A 24824-nucleotide genomic window follows, 5' to 3' on the forward strand; every position below is an offset into this window, starting at 1 on the left:
TGCCTGGTGTTTCATTGCTCTATTTTCTCTGATCTTTAGCCTCTCTCTTCCTGAGATCAATGCCTTTATGCAAATCCAGCCTTCTTGTTTAGATCTACAGTGGAACCGACTTTCCAAAATAAATCTGCATTAAGGCGTCATACATATTTCATGGGCGCAAAGTGCAGTAAGACTCTGTTTTAGAGGCTGAGCTCAGTGGGACTTTTTAAACAAAGCACAAACTCAAAACTAAAATGGTGTAACCCGACATCATGTAGTATTGATGAGTGTATTTTGACCAATCATAAACAGGCTTTTGTTGTCAATAATGAGAAAAAAGAGCAATTTAAAGGGAGTCATTGGAGACGTGTGTAGTAGCAGCCGGCAGCCATGGATTTGGTGTCGGGTTACGGCGGGCAGTCATCAGCTTTTAGGCTCACTTTTCACAGTTTGGCTTCTCTAATGCTATGGCAAACTCCCAGAGCACTCACATACAGCCATACAGTCTCAGAAGTAAAGAACTGCGCTATAAAAATACGGAGTTTAAGTCAGGTGACGGCTATAGGCTGAGTCAAAGATTACATGGCAAATCTGTGCGCATTTCCACCCAGCTAGTCATATTGACTAGCCGACTTAAATGAGTTCGGAGTAATAAAGGCTTTTTGCAAGTTTTATTGGGCAAACAATATTCAGGCCTTGTGTCAGAAACAATCTCAATGAATTGAAAAGAAATTGAAGAGCCAGCAAACGATTTCTGGCTGCCTGGAAAAACCTTTGTGCGTCACGCCTCAAATTTATGATAACAGTTAAATTAAGTAAAAGGGTTAAAACGCTGGAAGGCAATATTGATAATTCCATTGAAAATGCAGAGAGAGTTTGTCAATATTAATTTGCCTGAACCCAAAGGAGCATCCCGACTGGTTTGTCATTTATTCACAGTGGCTGAATCATGCTCTCCCAAGCTCAAATCGACCCTGTTGCGTTCCCCTGGGGGCGAAGAGCGACAGCCGTGACCTATGACCTTTTACACACAAAAAAATCGGACATTGGCAGCGCACATCTCACACCGCAACATCAGCATATGGATTTTAGCATTAGCTGCAACTGGTATATATCAAAAACTAATCAAATCTCTCACCTTTTTTCTTGAGGAAGGCTTTCCGAGTTGTCAAGGGACTCTGACGTACTTTCGGGTTCTGGAGAAATTTCACAGCGGTGGTAATCTGCGCAGAAAGAGAGATGTGATTTAATTCATCATAATGAGATAATGTGTGAGGTAGAAGCTTGCAGCAAAGTGGGGCTTTCAACTCGGGCAAACAACAGTCTAGACCATCTTTAAGAAAATGGTTCGTTATGAAAAAATAAATGGATTTGATAGTTGCTTCTAAGCCCCTTTACGCCCCGGCTCGCAGTATAGAGAAGACCACACCTGACCACTTTCCAGCTAAATGTGGGGAATGACCAAATCAGCAGTTATAAAATTAGCCCATCAGGAGTGCTGGACAAATGGAGGATGGAGCTTAATTCGCTATTAGACTCTTAAAGACAAACTTCCATTCTTAAGTGCACACTGGGAGAAAATCTATACTTAATGCAGAGGTGATCATTTGGATCTAATAACTTGAGAATCCTAGGCTGAAAAGTTCTGTAATTCTTCCAGTTAAAAACCTGCCGTGATCGAATCAGCCAAGCCGGGATGTTGTAATGACTTGAAACGTTAATGCACCAGAACGTTAAATAGCATCAGAACAGTAGTCGTTTTAAGTGCACCACGTTCATCGATTCTATTATGTTTTCCTTCGAGATGCACCTTAATTTTCCACCCCAGTATGCATTTCCAAGAATAAGAGGAGGTTGGAAAAAAAGTCCTCTTCAAATGGCATTAAAACATAAATTTGCAGAGGGCGCCTTGAAGTGGCGCCGCTTAAAATAGATAAATATGGAAGATCGCGGAGAATGGGGGAAAGGCGCTGGAGGAGGGGTATAGATGACTTATTATCGCACCTGTGGTCCCCGTGATTCAATTGTAAAAGTCATCCCTGTAATAGGTTGAAAGGTTTTGATTACTCTTCTTTTCTCTTAGTGTTGAAAGATACAAAGTGATTGAACGCCCTGCCAGTGGTAATTCGCTTTGGGTAATGCATTGCATATACTCTGAACCGTTTCAATCCAAAACAATAGCAGTTTAAACTTGTCTGGGGTAACTGCGGTGCAGAAGGACCTATAATGTACGGGAAATGTGGAAACTTCAGAAACCAACTAAAGTTTCGGTCATTAAGCCCACAAATGTGAACGCAGAGATGAGTATACAAGAGTCTGGCCATTATAATTAATATGAAAAACCTCAATCTGAAATAGCAAAACATTCACTTGAAAATTAAAGTTTCTTGGGTGTACTTTCAACTCCCTTAGTGGAATATTATATTAATAAATAATGCAAGTAAGAGGCAATCAACTGGTCTGATGCATAGTGATACAAAACAATGACATGTTTAGGAATGAGGAAGCAATGAACTGTAATCTCACTCATTAAAGCTGCACACGTATATAACGTAATGTTCTTCAAATATATATGCTGTTCTTCACACATATACACCCTGTTCTTCACACATATACACCCTGTTCTTCACACATATATACACTCTTCTCATATACACGCTGTTCTTCTCATATATACACTCTGAGAAGAACAGCGTGTATATATGAGAAGAACATATATACACGCTGTTCTTCACATATATACACTATTCTTATATATTCAATGTTCTGCTCATATATACACACTGTTCTTCACATATATATGCTGTTCTTCTCATATACACGCTGTTCTTCTCATATATATGCTGTTCTTCTCATATACACACTATTCTTCCATATATATGCTGTTCTTCACATATACACACTATTCTTCCATATATATGCTGTTCTTCACATATACACACTCTTCTTGTGTTTTTCTCAAGATTTGGTTTAAGTAAAATTTTGATGTGTTTATTTGTTTTCTTGTTTGTAGTAATTGTTTTGTTTTTTTTTGTTTTTTTTTTTCACTTTAGAATCTTTCTGATAAATGTGCAGTTTTATTTAATGCACTGGTATAGCTCCTTGCTTTCACAAACACGTGGCAATTATGGACCTGACCAATTAAGTACCGTATAAATAATGCATACAAATGTGGCTTAATTTCTCCAGTAGATGTGCATCTCTTCCATTCTCTCTTGAATAATACAGTTACTAAACCTAAACAGAGGCAAATTTGCAGTGGTTTCCCAGGAGACGACCCCTCCATTTATCCCAACACTAATGTGGCGTTTGAGTGTGACACAGGCGTGACCTTGATGTACATAAGGGTTACACCAAGGCTATGGCACTTTCCGGATCTCTATATGCTCAGGGCTTATTAAAGTCACTCACCCGGAACCTTCATTGTGACAAGCAGATTAAAGCATTTGCATGGTGGAGACCCAAGTCGTGTTCAGGGCCAAAAGATACAGTCAAAACACTGGCAAAATATCCTTTTGATAACCAGGCAACATCATCCCGCTGTTGGCAAAGCTCGCGGGCCTAAGTGCACCGATAGGACTACTTGTGGTAAAAGTAGCAATAATAAACACAATGAAATCTAATAGCGCTATGTTCATTCCAGTAAATAAGAGAATTACCAAGGCGCTAAGTGACCTAATAGAGGAGGAATATGCTGAATGGGCAAACCTTGTTTACGTTCTCTTAAAGTTTCAATTGCAAAGTATTGACTAAATCCGTGTCTGTGTTAATAGGAGGTAAGTATTACATCTTCGGAGGACCACAGCTAGCTCAGCGGACAACTAATGAGCTAAATGTCCATTGGGTTAAAACTGTATTGGGGGGATCTTTGGGGAAAAGTGCACTTCTTAGCAGATGACATAGACGCTTTGCACAAGTTCCACCCAGACATCTCAATCAATTATAACCACATTGGGCAGATTTCAGTCCTGTCTTATTATTGACTTGTAGATCATCTTTGTTATGACATGGCTAGCACATGACAAGGCTTTTAGAGTCCTAATGCCCCATGGTCTAAACCCATTAACTTCATCAAATGACAAAAAAGTTGTTTGAAACGACTGGATGTTTGGGTTAAGATCAACTATTAGACAGCTTGGTAAATCTTGTAGTAAAGCTCTACTTACTAATGTGTCAGAGTGCTTCATGTTAAAAGCAATAATCTTTACAAACCGGATAACCAATGAGGTATGAGGTAAAGGCCAAAAAGAGGTGAAAACTCAATCATAGGAACAGATAACATTAACCAACACACTTAAAGGGGCTGAAGTTGATGAACGGACAAGATTACAGCAATGTTATTGAGTTTGAATTGGACTAGTCTTAGCGATGCACTTGTCTGAAAATTACAATTGTGATGCCTCGGATTGTGAGAAATGAGCCTGAAATCCAATTAAGTTCGAACCACACGCTTGGACGCCTGTGGGAATTTATGTAACCAGTTGTATATTTTTCTCTAACTAGTGATAGCTCCTAACCATTATATACTGGAGCTTGTGAATGTATAGATATGGTGTATTGTGGTGTGTTAAGGTGCTGGGGTATGAGAGAACTAGTAAAGAGGCTTTGGGGAATTAGTACTTGTAGAATCTTTTTGCATTGCATGTTAGATTGACGTACATTTTAAACCTAGGACCTACTGTTTTAAACTCAGTACCTGCCGTTTTGCACCCAGTACCTACCTTTTTAAACTCAAAACCTACCATTTTAAACTCAATACCTACTGTTTTAAACCCAGTACCTACCGTTTTAGACATACCTACCACTTAAACATAGTACCTACAGTTTTAAACCCAGTACCTACCATTTTAAACTCAGTACCTACAGTTTTAGACACAGTACTTACCATTTTGAACTAATCTAATCCCATTGCACTGATAAAACAAGAAAAAGTTTACATGGGGCATAGTAAAGTGTAGATAACTGATCTTCATCCAAGTCACTAAAGAAAAAAAAAGGTCAACAACAGTATAGGAGAATACAGTAATCAGTCCAAAGATTTAGACTTACTTCTATTAGGACTGAATAAAATATAATTTAAAAAAATACTAATATAAGTATTAATAGTACTAATATAAAGAATCTAAACAGGCTTTTTTTTTTAATCACAAATTACACTATGTTATAAAAAGCAGTGTTTTAATCATCATTATCAAAAACGGTATTTCTTTTCTTAACATCGAAATCCAGTTTAAAATGTTCAAATTGTGAAACACGACCTCGCACACATGTCAAAATGTAACTGCATGTGTTTGGTGCCCTTTAACACACAAATGGCATGAGTGCAATGAAGGGTCTAAAAGGAAATCATTAGCAAGTACAGGATTCAGTCTCAGTGTGAATCAATTCATTCCAAATGGCCCCGGCCTGTACATTTGAGCAGAAGTGCCCCTGATATAATAACACACTGATAGACATGGACAAAAATTACGTTAGCCTGGTCTCAGATTTCCCCCCAAACACGCGTCGGAAGAACCAAAAAGACAAGAGAAAGTGCGAGACGCCGAAAAATGAAGCTCTTTATTAATTTGCTGCTTCCGTGGATGATTTGTGATCAGAGCCAGGGCACTTAAATGACTTAACCTAATGCCTCACACTGATACCAGAAACCTACCAGAAAGGAATGAACTTTTAATGCAATTATTGTATTTGCTATCGCCGCCTGACTGCTCGCTGTGGCTAACATTGCTTTTTAATCTTTTCGGGCGACCAGCGTTAAATGCCCTTCTAATTGTGACATCTTTCCCGCCTTAATGTGACCTTTGGAGGAGGAAGTGCGGCCCCACGGGAGAGGCTGGAGGAAATTATTGAACATGAAAGACACCGGGACGTGAGGCAGGGAGCTGGCCATTTAGCACCCGGTTACAAGCTCCGGAGGCATCTAGAAAGAAAAATATATACATGTAGCTAATGCAGCAACATCAAATAAGAGTGAGTCATTGTATTTTTTAATAACGTGGGCTAAAAATATATTATCAAAAGTTTGGACACACCCTCATTCAATATTTTTTTTTCCCTTTATGTTTACATTTTATATACACAGGGGAGACATCAAATATATAATGCAAGATATAAATGATTATGTAATAAAGAAAAAATGTTAAATGACTCAATAATTATATTCAAATGCTCAAAGTAGCCACCCTTTGCTACGTCAGGGTCAAGAAATGCCAGTTTTGAGTTATTTTTAACTTTTTTGTTTTTGGTTTACTACATTCTCTGTGTCCATTCATAGTTTTGATGCCTTCAGTAAGAATCTACGCTGTAAATAGCTATGGAAATAAAGAAGAAAAAGCGTGTACAAACTTTTAACTGGTAGTGCATGTAATTCCTCTACACAAAAAGGACAAATCTATCTTCAATACAAACAGATACTGATCAAAACAGACCTAAAACGACATTCCAGTGCTGCAGAAACAAGGCCCCGCCCTGGATCGATAACATAATCCAAAGATAACTGACCATTTCTGAAGATTTTAAGACGCAAACGTTTTGAGCAAAGTTAAAATGTGCTTTATAAAATTACACAACACAATAAAAAGTGTCCTTGTTATTTTACCAGCTCTGAGTTTTAATGAAAAACTGTTGAAGGATTTGTACACATGGAAACCCTGAGAATAAAATGAGATTTGCGAGGCATCAAAGTAAAATCTCTGTTCTCAATTTGACTATTAATGGTTTATGATCTTCTTGGAACACATTTGCATACAGTGTAACCAGAATAAAAGCAAAAGGAATGAGTTGCATTCATTTTAAGCGCATGTTTGCTGCTTGTTTCTTAATCGTCGTAACAGTTTAAGCTATAGCCAAATATAACTCCTCCCTGAAAAGCTACTGACCGACCAGACTTTCTCATAAACATCGTTCTCGCTGTTGTGTTTTAAGCTTTCCTAAAAATGACAACAGTTCATGACCCATATTCGTTTTTTGTTTTTTTTCCCCTTCCAGTGATTGCAATGTGAATTTAAGGTTAGAGTCAACGTGAATTTGGCATGTAAAAGGGCAGTGGAAAAGTGCATTGACATGTGCTGTGCAAATGTTTAAAAATAACAGTAGAGCGTACAGTATCAGTGAGAGAGACAGAGACGGGCAGGGCCATCACGCTCACATCAAAAGCACATTATGCAAGTTCAGTGCAGGGGAGGGCTGTTGGACGGAAATCAGGGTTTTTTAAGACCAGAGCAAACTTTCCACTCTATAGTTTCTCTGTCACAACGCTGTCAAAACACACATGGAAAAGAAGATTGGGTTCAACGTAAACACGATTGGGCTCAAAACTACAACGGGATTAAATAATGAAACGTTTCTTGCGCAGGTCGTACTCAAAAATGTAAACTTCAAATGTAAAATTCGAAGTTTCTTGATACTGACAGGATGAGCATTACTAGACGCGACTCTGGTATTCCGTTGAATTACAGAAAAGATATTGTTCAAGCACCTTTCTTTCCGTCCTAGATTATGTAAATATAATAAACATGCAGACTTCAGACTCTACTTTGAAACATTTAGATCCGCTCTTTCACTCAGCCCTTCGTTTCATAACAGGTGATGAATTTAAAACCCGTCACTGTTCACTCTATGAAAAAGTAGGTTGGCCATCGCTATCTGTCAGAAGAGAACAACACTGTATAAAATGTATTTATAAGGGACGACGACGATAGACTGCCTGAATATCTCACTTGTTTGTTAACAGGAACTTTTAATACATAGTTATGTTGCTTCTTAAAATGAATGGAATACACTTTAAGGACATGCAAAACTGGATAGATTGGTGCCACTAATGCACTTTAATAATCTGGTGATAAACGTTTATAATCACACCTGCTCCTCTTCTTAATGTTTTGTTTCTGTTTGTATTGTTCTGTACTTTAACAGGTCGCCCATGACAAAGACAGCCTGGTTCTCTCATTGGGCCTCTCCCTGTATAAATAAAGATGAAATGGAAAAACATACAGTGAAGTCACATTACCTACTATCTATTTATTCTAGTCCTTATGCTGCAGTGTACATAAACATAGCCACAGTTTTTATAGCCTTATACTTTTACTCTACAATTGCACACTGATTTTTCTCTTTATAGCTATTTATCTTGATTTTATTGCATACATTTTAAGTTCTACTGTTCTTGAACTTTGCATTGTAATTTCCCCTTTGAAGAACAAATATTTTTTTCTTATCTTAAACTTGCCTCATCTAATACGTTGTTTTAAAAAATGTCTGTTGGGTTGAAGTAATTTTGTTTGAATATCTTTATTGAGATACTCCAAAAAATATCACCCATCCCTATCCTAGACGATTTATATTTGATATATTATATTGATTCAAAGTCAAGCCATCCATAAATTCATAAAAATCTATACGAAGCCGTGCCCTAACGCGGGGATATTCTGAGCTGAATGAGATAAAACAGAGCTTTTATCTGAGAGCTTGTTGCACTGAGTCTGTTTAAAGCACTTTGAGGAATCCGCTCTGAACCTACCTCTGACATTTCTTCATGTGTAACTGTCAGACGCGGCTGGGGCAGACCAAGCTAAACGAGCGAGACAGATGACTGTTGAGATAAGGACACCCCCAACGGGGCTCCCGGGGGCCCAGGGGAGTCCTGAGAGCCCATGACTAAAGAGCTGTGCCTCAGTCACTGACACCTCACACACTCCAGCACAGCCCCAACACGGATCCACCACAAATTCATTTTAATTCAGGTAAAAGGCCCAAAGGCTGCAGCCAGAGGCCAGGGTCAACTCAGATTAACCCATGGCACTTTACTATAAGGTGGAGGGAGAGGGGGGGCGAGGAGGGTGGGGGGACAGTGGGCGTAGAGGGGAAATAGAGAGGTAGAGCGCATCACTGCGCAGCAACAAACTACTTAACCACCACAAAACATTTCAGACCCTTCTCAACTGCAATCCAGTAATGGATACTTCCGCAGCGCCACGATTGGTCAAAATGTTTTCATACAATAATTTAATTCTGAAACACATTTACAAAGCTATGAGTAATCAATTTTAATTAGTTGATTTTTTTCCATTCGCATAAAATTTAATGTACTGCCATCGATCTCCTTTGTTCTTTAATGCAGTGCCTTCTTCCTGTAATTCAAATCCAGCCTTTTCTTTTACAGTCATTGATGACACTGTGACAGCGCCTGGGTGTGATTCTGAGAAGAGGAAGCGCCACGGTAAAAGGTGCAAGCGGGGCACTTCTGAAGCACTTCTGAAGCACTCCAACAACTATCCAACAATACGGGGATTCTTCTAATGGAAAGACCTTACATAAATGGAAACTAAAGTTTAAAATTGATAGTCTTGCTGCCATTTAGAATTTTACTGAACAATCATTAGAAAACTCTTAAACCAGTAAAAATGTATGATGATTTAAACATTAGAATTCCTCTGATGTGTTTAAGGAACACAAAGGATTGAGTTGAAGTGCCACTGGCCACAGTGTCGTCCTTCATATCACCAGGCCCAGTGCCTTTCACTTTGGATTAGCTAAATGGGGCCAAATGTGAGCGGCACCAGCAGCTAACAGTGTGGAGCTGTGTCTGAGCGACGCTCCACAGAAGTTATGTTGGTGTCAGAGAAGAGCCTCCGTCACCAGCAACTTACAGTGACAAGCCTATCCTCTCCAAACTGATCCTGTGTCTGCTGTGCACCTACAGCACACACATAAACACACAGACACACAAAGAAGCACACAGACAGACAGACAATACCATGTGGCACAGTACACAACTCTATGAGCCAAATAAAACTCCAGCAGTGAGTCCAGCACTGATGAGAGGCTTCCTCCATCGATCCAGTGGTTCCTGTTTGGCTTCACTGTTACAGGACACTCAAAAGACAATGAGGAACATTGTGACATTCTCCTGACATTATAACTGCATGTCAGGCCTTCTCCAGTCAAAAGGCTGAATGCACTAATTGTGCGTCTTGGATCAACAATTTCATGGTCTTCAAAGAGGTCCAGGAATTGGTGGCATGACCCTCACATAGGGTGAGACCCTCTTTCCTCAGCAGCGCTACAGCCGGTGTAGCTGAGTGGAGAGGCTGAAAGCAGGAGCGCTGCCAGGGAAGATTAACATCGCCATCTACTGGTCACTACTTGTATGAGATGAGTGCAGAGGCTGGCTGCTTCCCCTTCAGCCTATGCTCACTGAACACTGCCACAAACAGTTAGACACACACATCAAGAAGACAAAGGGCCACACAGCAGCAGCCCTCTGAAATAACTGCACATGTGAAGAGAAACCTAATCTCATTTGAATCAGTTTAAAGCAAAAGCACACAGGTCTGATACTGATGAGACTCTGACAAAAAAATGCTGCCAAATTCCTCTTCTTTCTTTCTTTACCTCGTCAGTATAGCCACATAAGCATTTAAATGTGTGTTCCTGACAGCATCGAAAACAAGTGCTGTGAACCTGAACCACAGGGAGTTTAAACATGGTGTGGACAGGTCAAATCATCAATTAAAGTTTAACATGCAAGTCCAGACCGCACTTAGCCCCAAGCTCTCACAACAACTCACAACAGACATGATCGTTTTCAGCTTACTGCAGCCTGTGTGCACCGACAAATATTTATTACAAACAAGTACTGCAAACTTTTAGAATCCAAACATTAACTCCGAGTGTAGTTAAACTTTTACTTAAATCAGGTTTGAAACACATTTTCCTACAAAATCATTAAACAACTTCACACTATTTGTTTGTAGTATTTAGCAGATTCAATTCAGAACTCAAAAGATAAAAAAGGAAAAAAAAAGAATGTGTGACATCTATAAACACCACACCCATAATTTCCGTGAAGCAATGATAGAAGGTACAAGTTTTGCAACGCGTTTCCCTGGTTCAGAATGTGAAGTGTACAATTTTGGAGCATGTAGATGTGGCCAAAATATTCAATTATTAAAAAAACATATTGTTGTTTTGAAGATATGCAAAATTTGAGCATCAGGGACATTTCACATCTCAAAATGCTGCAACAAAATTCAAGTAAAAATGCTGTAATCTTTCAAAAAAGCAAGTGATATATTTCCACTTTTGAGAGTCGTTAATAATTTTACAGAGTTTTTTCACGTTTGTCTTTTATGGAAACTGGAAAATGACCAAAATATGTCTGAGAATCATTACTGAGACACAAAAAAAAACCATAAAAATGTACTCCAAGTAGAAAAAGTCAGTTCTTGTCAAGTCAATTTTTGTGTTAGGAAAGAGACACGTCAAGTAAACCTGTATTAAAATTTTAATAGTGTGTACGTTTTTTTAAAAATAGGAATGCATGGTAGAAATCTTTGAGCAGTCTGAGAGATTTGAAGTGAGCAGTTGAATGTGACACAGTGGTGCGTTCTTAAAAGGGGCTGAGCTGGCAGCGGCCGAGCAGCAGACACGCACCTGTTCTGACATTTTCTCTCGACCTTGACACAGAAAAACACATGACAATGCCACTCTGAGCGTCATCTGAAGAAAGACCCTCCTTAGCATTAAAGTGCGTCTGACAGGTTAGAGATTACACATTTCTCCAGCAAATGTACTTAATATTAAAGCTTTAACGAAAGAGATTAGTTCCGTAATTTGACATCTTTTGTGAATTGGATTTTTGTCATATTTGCGGCCTGTGTCCAACCAAGAAGTACACACAGTAGAGTTAATACCATGACTGTTACCTAACAAAAATACTGTAAACAAGTGCCACATCTTATCTAACTCATGCCATTGCAATTACTTAACAGATAAAAATATATAACAACACCTTAAGAAAAACATGTTCCTTGTGTAAGTTATTGTCCCTGCATTTTGTTTGGAATTTTGTTTATAATGAAACTAACACTGAGCTCTAAAAAGGAATTTATGTCTTCTTTTTTCCAACACAAAATACCACTTGACTCGTGTAAACTTATTAGAGATGGACCTATTGTTTGGCTGATATATCAGTTGTCCGGTATATCGATTGGTCAATATTTGGACTTTTTTAACGTATCGGCTATTGGCCTTAAACAGCACTGCTTCTACAGCACAGGCCGATATTTTGCTGCCTGGAACATACACACAAAGCTTTATTTGAACACGTTAATATGAAGAGAAAACTGCATTAAATGTGATACACAGCTCTCTAAAAGGTCTGTAGTTGAATGAATAATGACTATAGTGTAGCGATTTGAGAGACTTTGAAAAAGCGCATTACAAGTGTAAGCCATTATTATTATTATTAGTAAAAAAAAAAAAAGGGCTGTGGGTATGTTTGTAGTAAATTTAAATAACATAATTTGAGGAAAATAATTAAAATCGACCCAAAAATATCGGCAGAGCTCATCAGCCATCGGTTGCTCCGGATTCTAACAGGGTATCAGCATTGGCCATGAAAAAAATATGTCGTCCCATCTGTAAAACCTTTGATAAACTTACTTATGTTAATTCCTACCTTATGAAACAAAGTCATACTTAAAAAAAAACATGGAGTCCCGTTATCTGCACTTAAACCTCTGCTTGTCCTGCCAGAGAAACTGCCTGAATGGACCTGTGCGCGTGACACAACATGGGACAGGAAAAGTGCACGTCGTTTATTGACTATAAACAACACTAACCTTGACTTATTCTGGAATACGATTTGACGAGATGAGTTTGTCGGCAATCTTACAATCGAGATTTGTATCCGCCGCTGTAAAAACAAAATGTGCCTGGTTTATTTATTCCGTTGCATTCTCACACTTTGATTTGAAGTTCATGACAAAGCTGCGATGCATCCATCCATCTACTATTTTAATCAAAGAGAAAGCAAAGTGGTGGTGCCAGGAGAGCTGCAAAGCAAAACAAATGCAATCTTCCTCTTAATCACTGCATTAACAACAAGTCGACAGTGTAGCCTGTAGGAGCAGGAGGGGAGCCGGTCCAGGTGTCGGACGCGTAATTGTTAGCTGCACCGCTAGTTTTCTTGGCGTTTCTTTTTCATTTATTGATTTTATTTATTTTTTTACCGCTCCAATCTTGGTTCCACTGCTGTTCTGCGTTTGTGCCCTAACTTCACAATAGCTTTTAAAAGTCAGATTTTTGAAGAAGATGGCGTTTGAAGTGTTGTTTCGTGTCAAATGGAGTAGAGCTTAGGTTTAAAAATGCAAGAAGAGCAAGTCTGCTTTGAACGAGAGCTCATATGTTGAACTTATGATTGTATGAAGAAATAGTTGATCACTGTAGAAGCAGTTGGTGGTGTCAAAAAGATCTATTTGTTTTGCTTCCTGTTTACTTTCAGAAGCTCCATATGAAACGGTCTTGTCTTTCAGAAAATGACATCAGTTTCACAGCTCTATTCAAGTGACCTCACAAACAAAACAAAACCAAAATGAACAAAACTGACTCAATGCACAACTTAACAGTGACATATTTGTATGTATTTGACTTCAAGGAAAGTTCACAGTGATAAGATTTCTGCGAAACTACACTACAAGTCAAAAGTTTAGACACACAGTCGCATTCAGTGTTGTTTTTTTCTTTATTTTGACTACTTTCTAATGTTTCAGATAGACATAGAGCGCAGTTATTTAACATTTTTCTTTACTACATAATTCCATATATATGTTTCACGTCTTCTGTATGTATATAAAATGTAGAAAGTCGTAAAAATAAAATTAAAAAAACAAACACTGAATGACACTTTTGATTGGCAGTGTATGTATGTTTAGACACACCATCTTATTCAAGTTTTTTTTCCTTTAGTTTACCACTATATGGACAAAGAAAAACACTAAATAAATTATATTCAAATCCTCAAAGTAGCCAAAATATTGCATAGAGTTAACTTTTTTCTTTACTACATAATCCCATATATCTTACTTCATATATTTCTATGGTATGTATCTAAAAATGTAGAAAGTAGTAAACATAAAGAAAAAAGTATACATATATCCCTCTCAACTTTTGGACTTTTGAACATTTTTTAAAACAAAATACAACAGTTATTTGCCAAGACGTATTTGTGATTCGATACATTTGTAAGATCCCATAAAGCAGTCAGTAAAAACGCATTAAGTAGATGCCATAACGCTGTGATTTGTATTATATTGATCGATCAGCCGTACCCTGAACTCTACATCCTCGGGTAAAAGCAAAACAACAACACAAAACCACAGGCTAAACTTTTAAACCTTCCCTCCATCACTGCTGAATCATAGTTGTAAGTTTTCCTTAATTAGCCTGCACTACCATGGCACGAGCGCTCCAACGCCGCCGCTTTAAGAAGATTTATCTCACTTTCCTATACACTGTCACTTTCATTTTAGCCAATGAGCGGCCCATTATCTTTTTCCTCAGATTCCTCAGATAAAGACACAATCTCGGGGCGCCACACACAGAGAAACAGCCAAATCCCATTAGCATGCCGCTTTCATTATTTTTAATCAAACCACGCAAAAGTGACACGTATTAATTAATATCCATTAGCAGTTTTTGCCCCCTCTCTCTCCCGCAGAAGACGTTATGGGGAAAAGAAGCAATTAACTTAACAAAATAATCAAAAAAATGCTGATAAATGCCATGTGAGGTCCCGTCTAAGTGTAAGAAGTGCAATACATTCTGGCTGTCATATTCCATTAAACTGCTATTACGGTCTTGATAGAACTATTAGTCACTACATTATTAATAACAATAATGAATTTGCATTTTTGGTGTACAAGGCTGCTTTCACATGATAATTTATGAAGCAGATACGGCGTAACAGTCGCCCATCTCGTCTCTTTTGAGCTTCGCATTGATTGGTGAAAAACGCCAAAAAATGTGCTGGCGGGCCCCTCCCCCCGTTGTCCTAATGTATTGGACTGCGCTGTTTACATTAAAGGAGGAGAATAAAGTGCATTTACATCTGAGGCATAACTTCATAATTTACATTGCAACATTTATTAGAGGTGACAAACGAGCATTTGGTCCACTCTTGCTTTTCCACAATGCAGCACTCATTCAATCCATATAAATTACAACTGGGCTACGGAGTGCAAGAGCAAATTATTTTATTATATTTATGCATGTATGACTCTATAGGGGGTTACTAAGATAAACAGGGAATTACTTGATTAGGCCAACTGTGGCTAACAAAGAAAGAAATATGACTTTAAAGCGTGGGCCAATCAAGTTTCTGCATCGTTTAAATGTTTTGCCCAAATGCAAATATGAGAAGTACATAGAAGAGCTGTATAAAAGCTGTAAATGTAATACAGTACAGTGGGCTGTAATACGCCGCGCAGCCACTTTGTATTTTATCCCAGAGAGAGAGCTCTTTAAAGTATTGCCTGAGCCTCTGGGGAGTTTCTTTTAATTTATGTTCAGGAATAAGAAAGCATAGATTAAGTTATGTGAAAGCGGACAGAATAAAGAAGTTTCTTTACAATATGTGGCTATGGACAAAGAACAATAACATTTAATCAGCTTTTATAGAGTTTAAGAACTGAAGCACTGAGGCATAAACCAACTTTAGGTGAATAAACTATATTGAATTATGTTTAGTTCAATTGGAGTCCACATTCTGCAGTTCCTTCCTTTCTTTAACCATAACTGTTTAACCTCAACATTACTATAAAAAATCCATTTGTATGATTATAATGTTCTCTACAACCAACTTGTTTGCCACAGTAAATGTTTTTGTTTTGGCTTCAATAAAACAGTTGAATTCCCCATATGAGCGTTTTCTGTGAGCATTAGCTCATTTGTGCTGTTCCCAGAGCAAACTCTTAGCTAGAGCTAATATTATTCAATTAAAACAAACTTGCCTAAAAGGCAATATTATATTACATAATTAGACAGGGCAACGTTTTTCAGAAGTGTAGTTACAAATGCACTGAGGGGATCCCACCATTTGAACAAATATCTGCTGCTGTAGGGGAGCGCGCAGACAAATTAACAGCTAATAACTTACTGGGAAGCCAGATAAAAAGAAAAAAAATGCTCCCCAAAGTGTCAATTACAAATAATTTTTCCTCTGATTTGCGCACTTGTGAAAGCACAAACGCTAAAGGGATTTCGACTTGCCAAACTCTGTACTGTTCAGTTTGTGGTTTTTCCAAACTGGGCTCATTCAACTTTAAATGGTCTTTCTTTATACGAGCACAGAGCAGAGGCAGACAGTGCAGCAACAGAGGGATAAGATTCACTAAACCAGAGGACATCTGAAATTGTGTAAGATGCTGACGAATCACAGGTCTCTACCTGAACCACCAGAGTCATTTACTTATTAAAGTCAGGAGGCTTCCTGTCAATCAAGGGCCATCACACTCGCCATTTACGGCGGAAAGCCAGTGTAATTGCTTCTCATACTAATCAACACAACTTGTGTAATTATGCCTTGAAAGTGACATTGGAGGCTGCAGCGATGTGAGCAGTCTTGACAGCGGAGACATCTCCGATTCATCGGGAGATTTCCAGCCTCACTGCAAAGAGACAAGCCACTCTCAGACCGAGCTCCTCACTCCAGCAGTTTACAGCCATAAACACAAAGAAAAGAGCATAAATCAGGCTCATGTAATTACAAAGGCGAGGCGGCGGAGAGGAAGCAGGGCTCAATGAGGCCACTTTCCCAAGTATATTGAGGCAAAATGACTGCACTGTAATTAAACTGGTGTCATATTTCTGCCATTTCTTAAGTAAACATATTATGACAGTTCACTAAATTGTGGGAGAATAGGAAATTACAGCTGTGTTACCAGGCTGTTTACATTAATATACTCGCTGAGGCGAAAACCCTGCGAATCAAGCTCTAAGTATTCATTAAGTTTATTGAATTCGCCTTAATCACAGACTTTACAGATGTCTCCAAAATGAACTTTCTGAGCAAAGGAACACGACCCAAACCATATTCCCATGGTGCATCTGTCCCTGGTGAGGCTGTGGCCTCGGAGGGAGGTCACCCTGAGGTCAAACTACTGTAACAAATCAAGCCCACGGCTTCTGACATAAAACACTGAGCTATGTCAGATATGTGCATTATTGACACAGAGACGCCACCTCTGCTGCCCACGGACAATTTAGTGTTTGCATAAACAAACACGAGTGTCAGAGGAAGATTCAGGTCCATCTGAGCAGGACGACAAATCGCTGAATAAAGAAAATGCATAAAACGACTCATCTGTTCTCATCATTTTCAGAGAAGTGGGCGGGGCCATCAGAAAAAATAGGCACAGACATCAAAAAGCCTGATAATTCTGGCGTACAATGTGGAGAAGCGGCGTAATGATTTGATCTGCAAACAGACACAAGATGAGAGATTTATGGTCCATAAAAAGTTCAAACAGCAGAAAAACCCCAAACTCTCCTCAGTCTCAGTACACATTCATGACCTCCATTTGACACTTGTTGACTTAAAAATATACTCTCTTTTAGCGGAAATGCTGCGTGTCACCCTCTGTGTACAGCTCCTAATGCGCCCAACTGTCTGACCTGCACTTAAACCAGACTGCAGCAGCTGTACTCACCAAGAGCCACAGCCACATGGGCAGGACCTGAAGATGTGCTCCGAGCTGCACCATAAATCTGACGTGAAATCATAATCATAAAAGCAATTAGCTGACCCTGCGCAGGCTGCACTCGTCCTTGGACATGACAGTGAGGATTCATACAGAGGACTGGAGCCTGGCATTGGGCACGGACGCAGAAATGTGCAACACAGCAACAATAAAACGGAGGGCCTTTGCTGTATCATTAAGCACGGAAACAAACAGCGCATGATGCACAATGAATTAAAGCGAGAAACACAACAGAATGCTGCTTTTATGCCTTTCAGAAAGCCAAAGCTCTATAATTAAAACAGACTGTGGGGTGCAGATGTTTCCCATTCAGACAATAGGGCAAAGGGTTAGAAAAATGACAAATGTGGCTTCACAACCATTTTATACAACCGCATTGTTTGTATTTTATGTTATAATGATTTTCTATTTCCAACTTTTCACAATGCCATGAAGCAACAGGACCAGTGAAAGGGACGGCTTGATGATAGGGCTTAGATTGAATACAAATGTTTTATTGTTTTACTTTGGCCAAAATAGCCCTGTCTAAAAGTGCAGTGACACCAATGAAATGAACACTGGATTAATGTGACAACAAACTATGACAAATCAAAAGTGATTTATGCCGAGGACTAGAGGTGGTCAATGTCAACCGTTAACGATAATCAGAAGATATTTTGGCAATCCAACAGAAATGTGCTACAACTTTTACTAGCCGAGGTAGGATCAGGCGTGTGGCTATAACAAAATCAATAAGCCCTATGCAATATCCGGACTAATAATACACAAATGTGAACAGAAGATGTGATCACAAAACAAAAATAGGTGCATTTTTGTTTTTAATTCAGTTTTTTTGCTGTAATTTATTTATTTTTATTATAAACAATCCAATATTCCAATCTAATATTCAGATTTTGCATAACTAATTATACAGCTACTTTACCATTTGCTATTGACAACACAGAATACATTTAATTTTCATTCAAATTGATGTACAACATGTTACTTACTACAGATTTAGAATAACAAAACCCCAGCAAATAATAAAAAAATCTTTGCCTGGCAACACCCACTGCTCAGATGAGTTAAACTTTTCTCCTCCTGTCCCTCTCATACATAAACGCATATGAACATGTACCTCGCCATCACTTTCCTCCTACTCTCCCTCTCATACATAAACACATATGAACACGTACCTCGCCATCACTTTGCCGCCGAGCAATTACAGTTGGGCCGAACTAGTGGCTGCCACCTAGTGACCGTCTTCTCCAATAATCATGAAATATCTCCATGGCTCGCGCCCCCTCTCCGGCCATAACTCTCCTTTACTGCAGACAGCTCCAATAAAGGATTACAATTACAATTAAAGTAATGAGCAAAGAGGAAAAAAAGGAAAATCTCACAGAAGGTTCCCCTGGCTAACTAAATGGTAGCCCAGGTTCTCCACAGAATGCACTGAACATACCAGACTCATTACATGTGGCTCTTTCTAATTCAGGGCACAATAATTAATTTGGACAATGATGAAACCTAGTGTCCACAAAATTAGAATAATATGTTAAAAGGTGGTAGATATTAAATTAATTCAAATAGAAACTTTATCGATGGTTAGTTGGAGGAAATTCTCATAAGTTTTAGACAGCGTTATTAAAGTGATTAGGAAATTACACGACCTCCAGATCGAGCCCTCTTCACACGACAGGCTCCTTTAGGGAAACACTTTATGCATGTTTTGTTTATTGAATATCCAAACTTATATCAACCATATCTTCTAATTTGAAAAGAGGCTAAACTAAAAGGGAGAAGGAGATTGGAGGAAGCAGTTGCGCTGTGTTTATTGAGCATTTGTGTGGAAAAAAATATTTGGCAACCAGGTTAACATCGTCTTCTGCCAAAAATAAAAATAAAATAAAAGAGGAGAAAACAAGAAGAAAGAGAAAAAGGTGCTAAAACTTAAAAAGCCCAACTAAAATTGACTTTTACCCTCAGCGTCTGTCTAACTTCAGGGAAAGTCGCTGGTCTCGGGTTGAGATATAACAAAAACGTAAGCATAGACACATGGGCAGTAGCGGCGGTGGCACTTTTATGTTGTCAAAAGTCCTGATAACTATACGTACCAACAGTGAGGTTCTCCCTGTGATGGCTATTGCACAGGGGCTACGGAAATTTGGAGACTGCTGAGCCAAAACAGTTCACTTCAAAGCGGCTTATTTAACGCTTGCTAAATTTTTCATCACAGTCGCCTAATATCCTGGGGAAGGGAGCTTTTGAAGTTGCTGTGTGAGACCGAGGATGTTCATCTTATTCAGATTTCTCCTCCCATAACCGGCATCCCTCTGTTGCAGCTACAAACCCAAAACTAAACACCGACATAATGGTCCTATACACGATAAGGACAGTTTAGGAGTAGTTTAAGAGATTGCTGAATCAACAAGGGCATTTTTTTTATTCAAACACAAAAATGCTGATAATACAAAATTTACTTCACAACTGCTTCAAGCAAGTTGGAGCGTTCGCAATGGACAATTTGTCTCCAGCTTGATTTTTAGTGCCAATATAAACATTTTTGATTTTTTTCCCCATGACTTAAACTCCTGGTCTTGAGATAACTCTACTTCATTATTTAACAGATTACATTTAATAAAACCTTTTAGGGTTATAGTTTGGTCTATGAGAGACGTTTGTTGTGTTTACTTGACTAAAAAGGGGATGAGGAGCTCCATGTATCCAAGTATCTCTAAGATCTGCAAACTTACAAGACCACGAGTTCATGTGAAAAGTACTAAACAGCCCATTTGTAAGTAGGAAAGCTGAATAAACAGACCAGTCAAAGTTCCAGCTAACTCACTCAATGCCTCAAATAAATCAAATCAAACAACAACAACAAACTTTTTTTACACAAAGATTCAACATTCCTGGTTAAATACGAGTGGATTCATGGCGTCTTGTTAAAAAAAAGCGCATGAGTCAGAGAAGCAGATGAACACGGTTGGACGGATGGTTGGATTATTTGTTCCTACTTTAAAGTTAAAAAGAACATTAAAAATCTAACAAAATATTGGGATATTAGTATACTTCCACAGCTTCCATATGGTAGTTAGTTGACCATATTTTGTGTATAATTGTGCTTCTTACAGGCTGCAGTGGATATAAGACAATGAGGTTAGGATGAAAAATGGCCACAAAGGACAAACACTAGCGGTAGGAGTGGCCAGCAGCAGGATAATGCCATGTCAGTGATAAGTGAAGGAGGGAGGGGCTTGGTTTTAGACAGGCACTGATGCGAGTGTGAGCGTGCGATCCCAAAGAGCGAAGCTGGAGGCCAAAGCAGCGCCTGGCACCGACTGGTCACACTCTGCCTCCACACTGCAGGTCCGACGCCCCCCTCTGGCCTCCGGTGGCACTTTGGCCCCAGAGCCGTGCCACGCTCCACTGAAAGAGGGAGAGGAGGGACGGTGGGTGGGGGGGGGCGTACCAAGCCAAGGCGTGCTGATGTGGGCGAGGTGAGTCACAACCTGTTAACATGACTGCTGTCCCCGGCCTGACACCAACGCGCACACGAACCCACCAGCCCTATCCGAGGCCCAACCCTGCCAGGGCTCCCTCTTCTCTCATCCAGATCAAATTCTTTCAGACACAAATTTCAATTATTCACCTCATCCAAATAATGCCATGTGACAAGAATTATCCCTACTGTAATAATCCACTTAACTGGGAAAGAGCAGCTCATCAAAAAGAGAGGCAGAAAAGGAGCAGGAAGGAAGGCTGGTGGTGCTGGGGGGAGATGGAGGGAGGGGGGACTTGTCAACCACTCTCGAATCAGGACCCTCGTAACAAGAATTTCTTCCCTTTTTGAGGAGGCAGTCTTGAAGCACAGTGGGATGATGAAATTGAAGTAAATTGAAAGAAAGCCTGAGAGAATGCTCCCACAATCAATAACCCCAGGATTAAATTAGCTTTGGCATGAAGGGATGATGGGGGGAGGATGAAGAGTGAATGGTGCTGAATGACATTGAGACATGTAGGCTCGACAATACAGCACTTTGGAGAGCCGGACACTGCGCCTAAACAAGGACAGTGAACACACCTGCAAAATACACTGCACTAAAAAGACATGAATGAAGGCTATCGTCAGTTAAACAACAAAAGTTATACTAAAACGTGACACACTACACTTTGGACAGTCATGAGCACATCTTTGTTTTCTGTCAATATGCAAACTAAGAATGCTTGAGTTAATGATCTATATGTGGCCACATTAGTGAATCAATCAATGATATCCAAATATTGTGAATGTTGCTTTTAAGACATATTCAATATTCAACGTTTTGCATATCATTTTCATAATGCAAAAAGAATAGATTAAAAATAAAAATGGCAAAAACTTGTGCTGTATTGTAAATGTACCAATAAGGGTATAAACAGATATCTCTGCACTTTTGGAGGTAATTTGAACGTCACATTTGTCTAATACTTAACCCTCAATGTGTTTTAGCACATTTCTGATGGATTGCATTGCCCGACTATTATTATCAGGATTGGGAAAAAATATTGTTCTTCTTTTCTGTCAATATCACCCACCTGTACACAGTGAACACACAAAATGAAAGCTATTATTATACCAACAAAATTGAAGGAACATTCTTTCCATTTCAGTTTTAACCCATCTTTGTTAAGTCTCTACCATCTTCACAACTGCTGGAAAACGTCAAATCATAATAAATATACCATATACACATCGTCTTGAACAACATTTAACCTAAAGTAAAGCTGGAAAGTTAAATTTGACCGGTTGACCAAAGATGTGACAGTGCAAATTCTCTTTGTAAAATCCAGTATGGATAAATACATGCACACCAAAGTCTGCCCATTCGGGACATTTTATAAAATTTTGTGCTGCATGAACATAATATGGTAACTAATTATTTTCTGGCCAGCCACACTTAAAAAAACAACATTGATCAAAAGTATTTTAAAAGACAGTAATTTGCTTTGAGCTGTGGGAATTGTAGTACCGTCAAGTTCTATAATTAACTAAAAATCACAAACTAAACACTAAATCTTTGATCCAAGTGTTGCTCAAGAGTCAGAGTTCAACTAAACACAACAATGGCCTCCACCAATTATTTAAAAGCAGGTGGTGGAATAAAAACATGATTAAAGCCCTTTGGCTGATAAAATGAACCTTTCTCTGTGCTTTTCCTCTAAAGCACAAGAACATGAAGAAGTCTCTCATTATGAGCTTGGGGACGTCAGTGTGCCACCAAAGCAGCTAATTGGGAACCTTTAACACTTGATCTTGTATGGGGAATATGCCGTATAATCCTATTTGATTAAAAATTGCTCCTTGGAAAAAACAAAGGTCTTTCAAGCTGAGGTGACTGTCAAGTCTTTGAAAATAATAAAATAGAAGCATTTTCTTAGAACAAAGTTCGATATAACTCATTCATTATTAGGCAACTAGTAAAGTTTACCCAATATGTAAGATAAAAAGATGAGCCAGGCTAATAAGTTGTTGAGACTCACCAGAGCTTCTCGAGGAGGTGCTGTAGCCTCATCTCCAGGAACAAGAGACGTCTGAAGAGATGAACAAACACTTATGTTAGAGTGCCATCTACTGGACTTTATATTTATTACGATAACTTGATACGCAGACAAGATATAGATATGCTGCTAAATACTGTATATAACCCTACTATAATATGAAGCACATGTAACTTGTTCAACGGTGGACTGAATATGCAACTTTTCTGTTGGAGTGTCAGCCACCTGCTTGACCCCATGGAGAAGTTATTGTTTTGCCTGAATACCTCCACAGTGTGATATTTAACTTATTCATCTTACAACTATGAAATTATAGGTGCTATTGCTCAAAAATACCATGGAAAACATGTATTCTTGACACTGACACTTTATTTCTTATTGCATGACACTTTATTCTTATTGCACAAATTTTATTCTTATTTAAATGACTTTATTTTTATTCTTAAATTCTACCCTGTGGTTGTGGCATCTGGTAACTAAGAGAATTTCCCTTCGGGGATCAATAAAAGTGATTCTGATTCTGATCTGATTCTGATTCTGATTCTTACTGTGAGTAGGTCCTTGCCTCTCCACAGATTTGAACAGAAACTTGGAATGTGGCTTTACTCTCTTATTTCCATGGATATAGAGAAGTTCAGTGCCAAACTGTGGACGATTCTTGGCAAAGAAGTAACATCTGCATGGAGACGAGCAAGTCCACAAGCAGGCCCTCCACAGAAGAAATATATTGTGCATCTTTAAATACACCACTGCAGTATGGGTAAAATATAGGAGTTTAGTAGTAATAATAATAATAATAGTAATCACCACATGTTAATAATGCCTGGCACACATTATGAATACAATATACAGTCTTATATATTGTAAACTATGTTGCAGCCTAACACACAACATCACAGGGTTAACTATTGTAATGGGTGCAAGCATTGTTCACTCTTGAGATGTGTCCATATCTATTATTATCATTTGTATCTGTGCCACAGGCTGCATTCTTGCTCAATCAAGGACACAGATTCGCCACAGACTGCACTGCACTGAGTCTTATCTTGGTCAGACATAGATGCTACAGCCAGCACCTGCAAAAGCAATGCATTATTGTTTGCTAACATTGACCTTTTTCCAATGTCTGTTTAGTGACTAAAATCTAAGAATGTAGAATACAAGTAACAGAATATACAACACTGCCCGGGAGGATCTTACAGAGAAATTTGGACAGTATCTGGTAAAGCAGACAAGCACCGTGGCACCTGTCAAACTCATGTCTTGCTGTGAACTTTTCTACTGTTAGCTAAAGCATGCTAACTAGCCCTTATGCTAACATGTGTCATAGAAAGACCATTTGAACCCGCAAACATGGGCAATCTTCACACTAAACACGTACAATTACTGAAACACTTGATAACACACGTGTCAGCAAAATAAATGTTATTTTTAGGAAAAGGCATAGACCTGTGTTGATGGGTCAGACTCTGTGGATGTCATCTTTCTTCGTTCTCTTCTGGCTGGTTCTGCGGTTCGAGTACATCCGGCTCGATTACTCTGCCTGCATAAGATTTTTTTTTTTTTATATATTTTTTTAATTGATGTATTTATTTAAACATGAAAGTAGAACAAATAGCAGTGATGGAAATAATACTTGGAAAATATATGTAGTTAGAGAATACTTAAAATGTATTTTGTGACGTATGTCGGCACATGGTCCAATCAGAGTGCTGTATTCTAACGTTTACATCGAGTTGTGTTATTTTGTTTCACCGTTTTAAGGCTTTTTTTTTTTTTAAT

At 38.7% G+C, this 24824-nt stretch overlaps 1 protein-coding gene across 1 annotated transcript in view; it reads right to left on the bottom strand.

Moving 5' to 3' along the window:
• pex14 (peroxisomal biogenesis factor 14) overlaps window positions 1-24577 on the bottom strand; it is a 50903-nt gene extending 26326 nt beyond the window's left edge. The window contains exons 1-3 of the mRNA XM_033969415.2: window positions 24492-24577; window positions 23025-23075; window positions 1118-1202 (exon numbers count right to left, since the gene is read on the bottom strand). Coding sequence (XP_033825306.1) covers window positions 1118-1202; window positions 23025-23075; window positions 24492-24524 — 169 coding nt within the window. The 5' untranslated portion in view covers window positions 24525-24577. The remainder of the gene's footprint in view (window positions 1-1117; window positions 1203-23024; window positions 23076-24491) is intronic.
• Between the last annotated feature and the right edge of the window lie 247 nt (window positions 24578-24824).

The sequence above is a fragment of the Periophthalmus magnuspinnatus genome, chromosome 7 (genome assembly GCF_009829125.3).
Source record: "Periophthalmus magnuspinnatus isolate fPerMag1 chromosome 7, fPerMag1.2.pri, whole genome shotgun sequence".
Classification (NCBI taxonomy): Eukaryota; Metazoa; Chordata; class Actinopteri; order Gobiiformes; family Gobiidae; genus Periophthalmus; species Periophthalmus magnuspinnatus.